This window comes from Camelus dromedarius, chromosome 15 (genome assembly GCF_036321535.1).
Source record: "Camelus dromedarius isolate mCamDro1 chromosome 15, mCamDro1.pat, whole genome shotgun sequence".
NCBI lineage: Eukaryota > Metazoa > Chordata > Mammalia > Artiodactyla > Camelidae > Camelus > Camelus dromedarius.
Window position 1 is genome coordinate 29,119,652 of NC_087450.1, and position 12,723 is coordinate 29,132,374.

The 12,723-nt window shown below is 35.7% G+C and overlaps 1 protein-coding gene across 2 annotated transcripts in view; it reads right to left on the minus strand.

The window, feature by feature from the left end:
• Window positions 1–10,781, minus strand: part of GTF2A1L (general transcription factor IIA subunit 1 like) — a 41,182-nt gene extending 30,401 nt beyond the window's left edge. Inside the window, exons 1-4 of one of the 2 annotated variants that reach the window (XM_064494509.1) lie at window positions 10,761–10,781; window positions 8,311–8,412; window positions 7,998–8,121; window positions 393–448 (exon numbers count right to left, since the gene is read on the minus strand). In XM_064494509.1, the coding sequence (XP_064350579.1) occupies window positions 393–448; window positions 7,998–8,121; window positions 8,311–8,412; window positions 10,761–10,781 (303 nt within the window). The remainder of the gene's footprint in view (window positions 1–392; window positions 449–7,997; window positions 8,122–8,310; window positions 8,413–10,760) is intronic. The other variant, XM_064494511.1, reaches the window with a different exon arrangement.
• Between the last annotated feature and the right edge of the window lie 1,942 nt (window positions 10,782–12,723).

Consider the following 12,723-nt stretch of genomic DNA (forward strand, 5'->3'; position numbering starts at 1 on the left):
GAAACAAGATGTGCCTCAACTCTGAGGAGAAAAAAAATTGGAAAAAAATACCATATCAAAATATCTATTTAGGATCCACCAAGTATATAACTTTATATAGTGAATTAAAACTCCATTCAATGTAACTTCAGACATTTCCTAACCTATAGGTACAGTCTTGGCAGATGCTAACAACTGCTCTGGAAGATAGGAAAAGTTGGTAAGAAAATATCAATTCTGGAACTCCTGATTTTTTGCAACACCTATTTTATAGCAGCTATTTCTGTCTCCCCACCACCTCTTTTCCCATTCAACAGGAGGATTACAAATTACATCTACGCCCAGCCTTCTGCCACCATTCACTAAAAATGGGGCACATCTCTTTTAAAATATATCTTAAACAAGCTACATACCAGTTCTGCTGTGGTAAAACTGGGAAGAGTTCTACCAGCAGGAATAACTAACGATGCTGCATAGAAAACAAAATAAACATTACACATTTATTAGAATTTACTAATATAATAAAATTGCTAAGTATAGCATTTTTTTAAATGTTTTCCATCACTAACATGTTCAACCATGATGAATTCTAAACTTCCTGATTCTAAGTGAGGTAAAAGTATTTAATTACGTCTTTTTCCAACAATTTTAGATAGAGACTTTACAACTAGCCTACTTTAAGTACAAGAAGAAAACCTCATTGTAATCAAATATACTATACTACAGAAATCCATAACGAAATACCTAGGCTGTCTTTAGTACATCAATGCAGCACTAAATCTCCATTACAACTTTTCATAGAGAAGAAAAAGTATTATTTGTTAAAGTGACACAATTCCAAGTGACTACACTTGAGCAGAAAAATGTAACCCAACATAAACCATTCTAAACTTTACAGGTTCAAAAGAAATTTCAATTCATTCATTTTATGAAAAGTTATTTACAGTACTTTGACCAAGTAAGCGAGCACAGCTATACAGTTTGAGAAATAAATGAATGAGAACATGTCTCCTGAAGTTGTTTCATGAAACAGGTAAACTGCTAAGAAAAATACAAGTGAATAAATTCGTAGAACACCAACTCAACCTGCATTAAACCTACAATCTCATGTATCTTTCCTTTATTATCACCAATTTACTATGCTAACTATCCCTTTGTTTATTGGACATCTAAAAGGTTGGCCAAGTAGTTGTAAATGTAATCATTTAAAAATGTCTAAAGAACAAATAGTAATAGTAGGATCTCAAGTAATAATATAAGTAGTAATACAAGGATCTCAGTTGATCAACATAACCTTAAACCTTACCTCAAGGTTCATTTTACCTATTCGAATTTGACTGTTTAGAAGACCACTTTGCCTTTTCTTTACAAAACAAAAAATTTTAGCATTTATGCAGCATTTTTGTATTAAATGTAATGTTTCAAGTCCTTTTTTCACATACTGTATTAAGGAAAACTGCCCCCCAAAAATCCGTTTCTGACACTAGAATGGCTCCATCATATACAACAAACAGCTCAGAAGAGCAAATTTTTTTTAACTAACCATTCTTCCCATGTTAAGACAACAGAAATGAGGTTACAGAGATTGATGTTTAATGAAGTACAAAATTATTTTTATCCTCTGTCGTCTATGGCTTTGCTTATTAACAGGCATTCTTTTGGAAAGGCTAAATTAGAAAGAAATGGAGTGGCAGGAATACAATGGTGTTAGTCTTAATTAGCTGAAGTGAGCAAAGCTTATGCTGGTACATCTTAAGCTATAGCCTGAGAGGAAACAAAAAATCTGTTAACATACTGTCTAAAGCAATTAAATGAATTTCTTGAGGAAAAATAGCAACAATTCTCCCCTTTTAAATACCTTGCAATAAATCCCAAAGGATAAATTTCTATACTCATATAAATCAAACAGAGCTATAAGAGAGTTTTAAGAGTTTCTTTATAGCTACCAAAATAAAAGAATTGAATTAACTGAATTTTATAGTAAAGTTTTATGCAGTGCCAACTTAATTCTGATACTAAATTCACAAGTTATATACATCATTCATATACATTCACAAATTATATACACCATTACATGTGCCTGAAACATACTTTTTAAAATATTCAAGATAGTTTCAATAATGAATTAAGTTTTAACTGAATACATGTTTTTACTTAAACTAAAAATGTCAGAATTTTGGTCTTCAGGTATATATTTTAGAAGTAGTCAATTTCACAAACAATGGGCTTTAGAATATTGAAAGAATTCAATCCCACAAATATTATTTAAGAAATTTTGTAAAAAGATAATATGGCACTGCATTCACATTTATAAGTGTATTTTTCCCTACACATCAAAGTCTTTGATACATAAGGCAGTTAATAACTTAACAGTTCTTGGTCCCACTTTGAACCATTTCAAATCTTAATATTCATATTATATTATTCAGGAGGTGCAAAAACTGATAAACTTCTTTTCTGTTACTACTCTTTAGCATATAGGCATCTCCTGATGACCAAGCTGAATATTCTAACTCAAATCACCTACAGAAACAACAGCATTGCTGAAATTTTCAACAAATCTAGGTTCAAGAACAAGTGGACATATAGTTTGTACCTAAACTTTGGGAGTTTTAATGCTCAAAGACGAAAACCAACAAACCTCTCAATGTTACTGGGTTGTCCCCTGTTCCCCACCCCCTACAATGGCTGGATGGCTTCATCAAAAAAAATTATGTGACATGAAGCCCAAATACCAGAAGGTCGTTTGAACTGTCCTAAAAATAAGGCATTCTTAGACAAAGTGACTACATGTCCCATTGTGTTCAGGACAGTCCTAGTTTACACCTGTTATTCTGAGTTTATTATTAACAGAATCCCATTTCTCTCTCAAAAGTGGATTATAAGCAAAAGACCCAGAAGAGCCAATATGACATTCAAGGAGAAAAAAATTGAACTACTGACACTGCTCAATTTCAAGACTAACTATAAAGCTACAGTAATCAAGTAATCAAGTGTAGTATAGCAAAAGAAAAGACAAATAGATCGATGGAACAGAACAGAGAGCCTAGAAATAGACCCCCATAAATATAATCAACTGATCTTTGACAAAGGAGCATAGGCTATACAGTGGAGCAAAGACAGCCTCTTCAACAAATAGTACTGGAACAACTGAACATCCAAAGCAAAAAAAAAAAAAAAAAAAAAAAAAAAAACCTAGACATAGACTTTCCACCCTTCACAAAAATTAACTCAAAATGGATCAGAGACTTAAATGTAAAATGCAAAACTATAAAACTCCTAAAAAATAACATAGGAGAAAATCTAGATAATGAGTATAGCAATGACTTTTTAGACACAACACCAAAGGCACAATCCATGAAAGAAATAACTGATAAGCTGGACTTCATTAAAATTAAACACTGCTTTGTTAAAGACAATGTCTGGAGAATGAGAAGACAAACCACAGTTTGGGAGAAAATGTTTGCAAAAGACACATCTGATAAGGGACTGCTATCCAAAATACACAAAGAACTCTCAAAACTCAACAATAAGAAAATAACCCCATTAAAAAATAGGTCAAACCTATACAGACTCTTCACCAAAGAAGATATATAGATGGCATATAAGCATATGAAAAGATGCTCCACATCATACATCATCAGGGAAATGTAAATTAAAACAACAGTGGGGTACCACTACCATGCTACTAGAATGAACGAAATTCAGAACATTGATAATAACAAATGCTGGCAAGGATGCGGAGCAACAGGAACTCTCATTCATTGCTGGTGGGAATGTAAAATGGAACAGCCACTTTGGAAGACCGTTTAACAAAACCAAACATACTCCTACCGTACAATCCAGCAATCACACTCCTTGGTATTTACCTAAAGGAGGTGAAAACTTATTTCCACACAAAAACCTACACACAGATGTTTACAGCAGTTTCATTCATAACTGCCAAAACTTGGCAGCAACCAAGACATCCCTCAGTAGGTGAATGGATAAATAAACTGTGGAATATCCAGACAATGGAATATTATTTACTCCTGAAAATAAAGGCACTATCAAGCCATGAAAAGACATGGAAGAACCTTAAAATCATATTACTAAGTGAAAGAATCAATCTGAAAAGGTTATATACTATAGGATTCCAACTATATGACATTCTGGAAAAGGCAAAACTATGGAGATAGTAAAAAGATCACTGGTTGCCAGGGGCTGAGGAGAAGGGATGAAGAGGAGGAGCACAAAAGATATTTGGGGCAGTGAAAATACTCTGTATGAAACTATAATGATAGATTCAAGTCATTACAAATGTGCTCAACCCCACAGAAGGTATACCACGAAGTGTGATAATGTAAACTATGGACTTTAGGTGTTTATGATATGTCAGTGCAGGTTCATCGATTGTAACAAATGTACCACTCTGGTGAGGGACGTTGATAACTGGAGAGGCTATGTCTGAGGTGGGGCAAGGAGTACATGGGAAATCTCTGTATGCTATCTCAAATTTGTTGTGAACTTAAAGATGTTCTAAAAAAAAAAGTCTTTTTAAAAAAGTGGATGATAGATTATATATAACAGAACAAAGTATAAAAATAGAACAGCAGTTCTCAAAGTGTAGTGTACAAACCCCTGTGGGTCCCTAAGACACTTTCAAGGTGTTCACAAGGTCAAAACTATTTTTGTAGTGTCAAGACAATATATGCCTTTTTCATTTCTCAATAATTATCTTTTGGGTTTTTTTTTGTTGACATCTGCACTGAAGGCACAAAGCCATGATGAATAAAACTGAAGGTATCTTCACATAAATTAAGCCAGAAGCACCAAACCTTACTAGTGCTCATCAAATTTATTCTCCACTGCTGTCTACTCACAGTTTAAAAAAAAAAAGCAACAACAAAACTGTCTCACTTAAGAAGTTCCTTAACATAACTATAAAAAATTGTTTTTACTAAATTTCAACCCTCCCCTCAAGTATATTTCCTTTTAATATTCTGCGTGAAGAAATGGAAGGAACACATAAAGTATCTCTGCAGCATACAAAAGTACAGGAAGTGTAAGGCAATGCACTGGTGCTATTGTTTAAGTTGGGAGCTGACCTAGCTAGTTTGTTTTTTCAAGAAACACTCATTTTACTGTAAAGAGTAACTGACAGAAACTATGGTTCTTCAGACGTGGGTATTTGGCAGGTTTTTTGTTTTTTTTTTTTTTTGCCCACCACTTCAAAAAAAAAAAAACCATACTAACAGTATTTGTTTGGCAATGATAAAATTCAAGCTTTCAAGCAAAAATTAGAATTTTGGAAACTTTATATCCACTACAGTGAGCTTCACCTTCCCAATACTTAAACACTTTTGATGAGATGTGTGGTGATATTAATGATTTTTTTAATCCTGTATAATGAACAATGTGTCAACTGCATAACTCAGTGAACCAGTATTTTCCAAGTAACCAACATATGTTACAAAATTACACATGGGTTACAGAGTCTTTCAAAGTGCTAGGTAGACCAGTGAACATTAGTATCACAAAAAGTCCACTGATAGGATTTCAGATTCCACTTTGCAGCTAACTTCAGAAACTACCACTAGTTGAATTTTATCAAATTACCTGAAAAAGCTATTAAAATACTCCTCCTTTTCCAATTATCTGTGTAAAGCTGGGTTTTCTTCATATACATTAGCCAAAACTACGTATCACAACAGATTAAATTTAGAAATAGATATGAGAATCCAGCTGTCTTATATTAAGCCATACATAAATGAGATTTGCAGAAAAATAAAACACCAGTCTTCTCACTGAGTATTTTTTGTTCTTAAAAACTGTTTCTTTTAACAAATATATATTATTATGTTAACATACAATCAATTTTTTAAATTAATAAATCAGTATTTTTTTAAAATCTCAGCTTTAATTTCTAATATGGGAAACAGATACTTACAACCCACATAAAAGAGGTTCTCAATTTTTAAGTGTAAAAGGGTCCTGAGACCCAAAAAAAGTTGACAACTGAAGATACAACCAATTATTAAACAAATGGATAATACAGTCAAAGAAAATACAACAGGGCAAACAAGTTTTAAAGGCAGAACAGACAAAAGCCAATGACTTATTCCATTGTAGATTTAATTTGAACTTGTTATCAAGAGATAGAAGATTGAAGAAGTCAGTCAGTTTAAGTTATTTTAATCAGGCTTTTAAAAGCATACAATGAGAAGATATAATTAAAAAGTACTTCAATTTTATGAGGCTATTTACTTCAAGAATCTTATTGTAGAGGGCCTAGAAATGAAGAGGGATAGGAACAAGGCCTAGAATGCAGTTTTACAGGATGCCTGTGCTTCCTCTTAAACCACTTCATTATGAGTGATGTAGAAGAGAATAAGGAGAAAAACTGTCTTGTTTAAATGTAATTATTTCTATTATTCTAACTTCTAAGAGAATTAGAATGAAGTGCTGAGTGAAAGTCAGCTAGATATATTAGTTGCAAGACTATTTTGCGATTTAAATCACTGGTAATATTACCATCTTGCGGCAAAATCAAGTATTGCAATTTTGAACGACCAAAAAAAAAAAAATTGAGAATTATTCTTTTTTCAGGAAAAATGCTTTTGATAAGAGACAAGTATTTAACTCCTCCACATTCACCACCCTCCAAGCCAATCCAAAGGAAGAAAATCTTTAAAGTTCTTTACGAAGAAAAAAATTCAAAAGAATGTTTTTTAAATAGAGAAATAAAAGAGATGTCCTAATAAAACAGTAAAGTTAAAAATAAAAGGATAGCCAAATACCTAAGAATTGATGGAAACTGTTTCAATATGTCGACTTAGTAATTAAAATTGCCATGGCTAATTCTTAAAGAGCAATGTTATACACTACAAGCACAGCATTAGACAGAAGTTGTGTTTGGTAACTCAAGTCATTGTAAATTTACTTCATTTTTTAAATTTATAATTGCTGCCATACTTAAGTTCTCTCATTTTGTAATAGAGGAGGTACTAGACTTACTATTTTCCCTTCACCTTGGCCCATGAGATTTTACCTGAACTTTCCCAAGTATGAAACATAAACAACCTAGTTTTTACTGACAATGTAATCTAAAATCTACCCTAACCTCTTGCAGACATTAACCTGTTGAATTTCAGCTAAATCCAATAAAATCTATTTGTGTGTTCGCCTGTCGTGTGTCTGGGTATGTCTGGGGCGTGTCTGTGTCTGGGTGTGTCTGCTCGTGTGTGCCTCTGTGTTTGTCAGTGTGTCTGTGTGTGTCTGCCTGCATCTCTGTGCACCTATATGTAGATGTATATATACACACACATTAGGAGACTATAAAGATTATGAGAATCAGAGGAGAAAAAAAGGAATAAAGGTTAGAAATATATAATAGTATTGTTTTATCTTTTAGCAGTTAGTCTTTTCCACTTTAAATTGATACACATAATAAGGACAAATATTTCCCTTAAAAGCAGAGGTCTAGAGTCAGTAAGTCCAAGAGTAAAGACTATGTGCATATGGTCCATTTCTAGCCATCATTTTATATCCAAAACTGTGAAGCAGTCTGAATAACCTCATATTCTTGTTAACGCTCCATTTTGCTTCCAATACTTCAACAGATTAATAATACGTAGAGCTAGCAGGAGAAAGAAAGAATGCACAAGCATGCAAGCACCCATCTTTCCCTCTGCTTCTTCAGCAACAAGGGTTGGATTACTCCTTGACTAGACCAAATCAAATTCTCTGAAATAACCAATGGGCACTTCCAATAGTCCACAAACTATATAATTTGTTTCTCTGAAGTAAGACTTTGCCATCTTTGTGTAATATTTTTTAAAACTCGTTTAAACCACCTAATTTTCTTATCAATAATTACACAGCAGTGATGATTTATCCAGTTGGTGCTCATTTAATAGCAATGATTTTTTAAGTCCAAGCCCTCTCACCTTAAGAACATCACCCTAATTCAAAACTACCACCAAATGAGAATTTGTTCTGAAGATCCAAATAGTACTAATTTACTAACTATCTCCAACCTGTTGATGATTGCAATGTTTGGTGCAAGCTGTGTGGCAACTGAAAGGTGATCAGAGGTGAATGGACGCTATTTCTGAAGAAGTCTTCTGTGGCTTTAGATTGCAAAACCTTTGTTTCCCAGAGCTGCAGAGAAAGAAAAAAAAATTGCTTTTAAAAAATAGGATATTTATTTCTATTTTTTTTTTACTTTTAAATTGTCAACTGATAGCACAAAAGATGGGTAAACATTAAACCATAATTGAGGGGTTAGAACTATAATTTATCAATTTTTAAGCTGAAAAAACAAAAGAGAAATTTGTATTATCTACAAACCTGTTTCAAGTCTTTTAAGACTTGTTCCTCTACACCTTCTTCAGCAAAGAGATCCCGCACTCTTTCAATTACATCTTCAATTACAGAACTGTAGAGTTTAGGCTACATAAAAGCAATTGCCAAAGTTTTAAATTCTTAAGTTTGAAGGTATACAGCCTTAAAGCACATGCAGTGTACAATTTCTAATCTTATACTTAAAGAAAAACTACCATAAGGATTTTTACTAAGTGCATCCTACTCCCAGTATAGCCTTAGCTTTCCATAAATTGTGTTTACTTCAGACCCATCATCTCAGCCTATCCATAAGACTGAGTCACAGTACTACAATAAAATATGATATAATAATCTCATCACGATGTATAGTTACTGTTATGATGCTTGGCTTTTGTGTCAGTATTTAACCTCCTCACTCTTTTTCAGAAAGGAAATTAATTTAAGGCAGGTGGAAATTAACCTTCTGTTTTCAATTTACCTTTATTCAGAGGGATCAAGAGAGCTTTTTTAGAGTTCACTGTATTATTTCCACAAATGTAAATAAATTCCAAGCCATAAGTCTGGGGTAAGCACCTACAATAGAGTCACCAAAGTCTGTCCCACTTTCAAAATCCACATAGTCCAAAAAGATATTCTGAACCATGGTCAAGTAAAAGTACAACTGCACCAAAAAGGATTTCCTAACAGAAACTAAGGAGGACCTAAATGAGCCCTAACCTTTCACAATATTGCAGAGACTAAGTAACATCCTATAATGCTTCCAAATAAAAACATGCCATGACAATACTACTAAGCATATTTCTACCAGACTGAACACTGGTCAATATCAACAGAAAAATAGCCCTGTGAAATGAATTCAGTCCTTCGAATTTATGTAAATTGTACTCCACCCCCACCCCAGTTCAAAATGGCAATGCTAAGTGTACTAACAATACTGACCTAGTGGAAGTTACACTGATAAGAAATAACAAGTAGGAATTTAGTTGAATTACTCTTATTTCAAATTGCTTAATCAGGCCAAAATGAAAATTCTGTCATTCTAGGACTGCTTTTTCATACTACCCAGTAAACACTCTATAAACGCTCCTGTTCATGTCAACAGTAGTTAGGTTTTAAACTAATCCTTCTAAAGACCCAGGGTAAGCCTATGAGCAAGCCAATCAGTAATATTTTAATATTTTATTCACAAGCATATCCAGTAAGATTTTAAGTGTCCCGTATTAGCTGCTTCTTCTAAAACAGTTTACCCTGATAGAGGCAGATTAAATTGATGCTTCAGTGTTAGTCCCAGCTAGTGTGATCACATTTAAAGCTAGAGGAAAAAACTCCTAGGGCTAAAAACATCTTTTAAGATCTACCCTCAGAGTGTATGAGCAGCCATCAAAAATAACCCATTAGAACACAATTTTTCTACAGCAAAGTCGGTAGTGAACATAGTTTCTCTTCTAGGACTACAGTTAGACTTTATATCCTTTCCCTGTTATCTTTATTAGAACTATGCATAGTCCAGGAAATCCATCTTAATCTCTTCTCTTTACAAAAAGAAACATACACACACACACACACTCTATTTTGGAGTTCACCATCAAATAAAACGGTATGCATGGTAAGCTTATATTCAAGCATTAAGTATTTCACATATCTTAAAACACATTAACATCATAACATGGATACACATTAAAACAATGTCTCTGGAAATTAACCCTTTTATGCTGTGTATGTATAGGTAGAACCCATAAAATAACAGATCTGGACAAGCACACTGCCTTTCGCCAAATGTGAAGTCTGTTGAAATGAAAATAAATGTGACCTCTTGATTTTTTTTCCCTAATTCAACTTTTTAAGATTGATAGAGGGTCTCACAAGTGCCATGTAGCTTATCAATTCTCACGTAAGGCTTAGGTACCCCTTAACGGTAGGAGAACAATGTTTGTGTTCATCAACACCAAGTGTACACTTAAATGTTAAGATGCTTAAGAATGGGGAAACAGAGGGATGGGGAGAACTCCAAAAACATGTGGTGAGGGCAATATTAAGTATCACATTACCTGTTACCTCAGGTAAATGCTACAGCTTAGAGTCAACACTGGCCATCCTAAATTAGAGGACAACTGAACTCAGTCATTTTCTAAACACATGAGAAACTGGGAGGGTTAAGGTGAGTTCCATCTCTAAGCATGTTCTCAATTCCTCACTCTAAACAACTCAGTTTGGATGAGGAGTGAGGAGACGAGGAGGGACATCTGTTATCCCGATGGGGGCCAGGCCCAACTTCCGGGTGAGCTACTGGCCTCCGTTGGCTTCCTCCCGGAACCCTGAAGGGAGAGGGCTTCTGAAAGTCTGTGAGGCGCCAGGGGAGGGTAAAACGGGTGCGCAGAGCTCTGCTGCCAGGAGCCTGGGACCCGCACTCCCTCTCCTCAGAGCGCAGGCCGAGAAGCCAGGCGGGAAGTCCTTACCACCGGGTTCCCGCAGTCCATGCCGGCGGCTCCGGCGCCTCGCCCGTCGCGCCTGCGCAGCACGCGGTGCGTCGCGGAGGACGGCTCCAGGCGCGCTTTGAACGCCAATGCACGTTGCCCAGCGCGACTACGTCAAGGCGCAGGGGGCGGGGCAGGGGAGGCGGGGAACGTTAATAAGTTGATCAGTGTTAACTGGAGACGCGGTGCAGCGGCAGGGGAGAGGTTAGCTTCTAAGAGCGAAGAGGCCAGCTGAAACGGAATGCTTAAGTCCGTTCTCACCAGCTTTGGGCAATTCACATGACCATTGAAGAGGCCTTATTTTCTCAACCTGTGAAATGAAGGCTAAGAAAATAGGGGATGAGCGATGCAGTGATAGATCCCATTTCACTTTACCTTTGAGAAGAGGAGAGTTAGTGGTATCTGTCCTCTCCTACCAATTTTCATTTCTCCCTTTACACCACGCCCGCAGATGAAATTGAGTATATAGCAAGAGTCAAACTCCTCTAAGATTGGTTCTCAGATTGTGGGACAGCTACATCAGCATCTTCTGAGAACCTGTTAAAAATGCAAATTATTGGGTCCCATCCAGATCTAACTGAATCAGAGGGTGCGGCTAGCTTTCTGTAGCTTTAACATGCTCTCCAGGTAATGCTAATGGGCACTTACATGAGACTCGCTGTCCCAAGACAAAGATTTTCAGCTTTGGCTGCACACTGAAATCATCTGGAGAGTTTAATAAGCATTTGGCACCTGAGTCTCACACAGAGAATCTGATTCTGTTGTGCAGCCAAGGTGGAGAAGCACTGCTAAAGTAAAGTCAGCAGCCCAGTACCACCCAGGCTCCTTTTCCTCCTCAGGCAGAAATCAGTCTCTTGACCTGTAATAAGCCCCTCCTTCCCCGGAGGTGAAGAGCGTCTAGGGGCATACCTTGCCTAGGGCTGAGGGCAGATGTAAGCACTAATAACCTGGAGGGTTAGACAAGGAAAGAAGTCATTTACTGTCACTACTCTGCCTTTTAAAACAGCCTTTCTAGCCTGCAGAGAGGTCCTGACCTAACCAGACAGCAAAGTTATTTAATGATTAAAAATCCTATCAGGTTTAAGATTGGCTGGCTGGCTGTTTATTTGTGCATGTAAGTTCATTAGGGCTATTTATGCCCACCCTCTCTGTATTTGCTTTGCCTGGGTCAGGTACCTTATAGTTTGTGAGTTTCAAGAAGCTGATTTATATGAAGACCTTTGGAAGACTCTCCTAAATTGAAAAAACTATCTGGAATTTCTTTTACTAAAAAGGCAAGAATTTCATATAATAATTTTTAATGATTGTATCTCTACCTCGCAATTTACTACCATAAGTATTCAAAGTGACTTATCTTTCACCCAAAATAGAAAAGCTAAAAGCAGTCATTGATTCCTACTGATACCATAAAATCCAATTAAATTATTCAATCTGGGAAATAAGAAAGCTGAAAGGCCTCTTGTTTTCCATTTTTCTCATAGCCAAGTTTTAAAACTTTATTCCTAAATGCATGGGATTGTTAATCACCTAAATTTTTCTGATAGTATACTGTTTTATATTACTTCATTATGTATTTTACCTTTCTCAGGGCTGTACCTTAGATCATACATACTTCTGAAATTAAATTTGGACCTTGTTACCCATAAAAAGTGTGACTAAGTTGAATTATTATCTCTTAGTACACATAGTAGACTCAGGTTATAGAGAGATGATGTGACCTTGGCAGAGAAATTTCTGTAAGTTTCCATTTGCCCCTTATGGTCTGTCTGGATAGTCACTAGTAGGCCCAGATTAGTTTCTTCCTAATAGTAGACAACTACAAATCTGCTCTGGACCTGTGATAACCGGCTTCCAAGATGGCCTTACCTTACCTCTAGGTATTCATAACCTTGTGTTCTCCCCTCCTACATCATGCCATGGTTTGTCCAGCGACCAAAAGAATAAA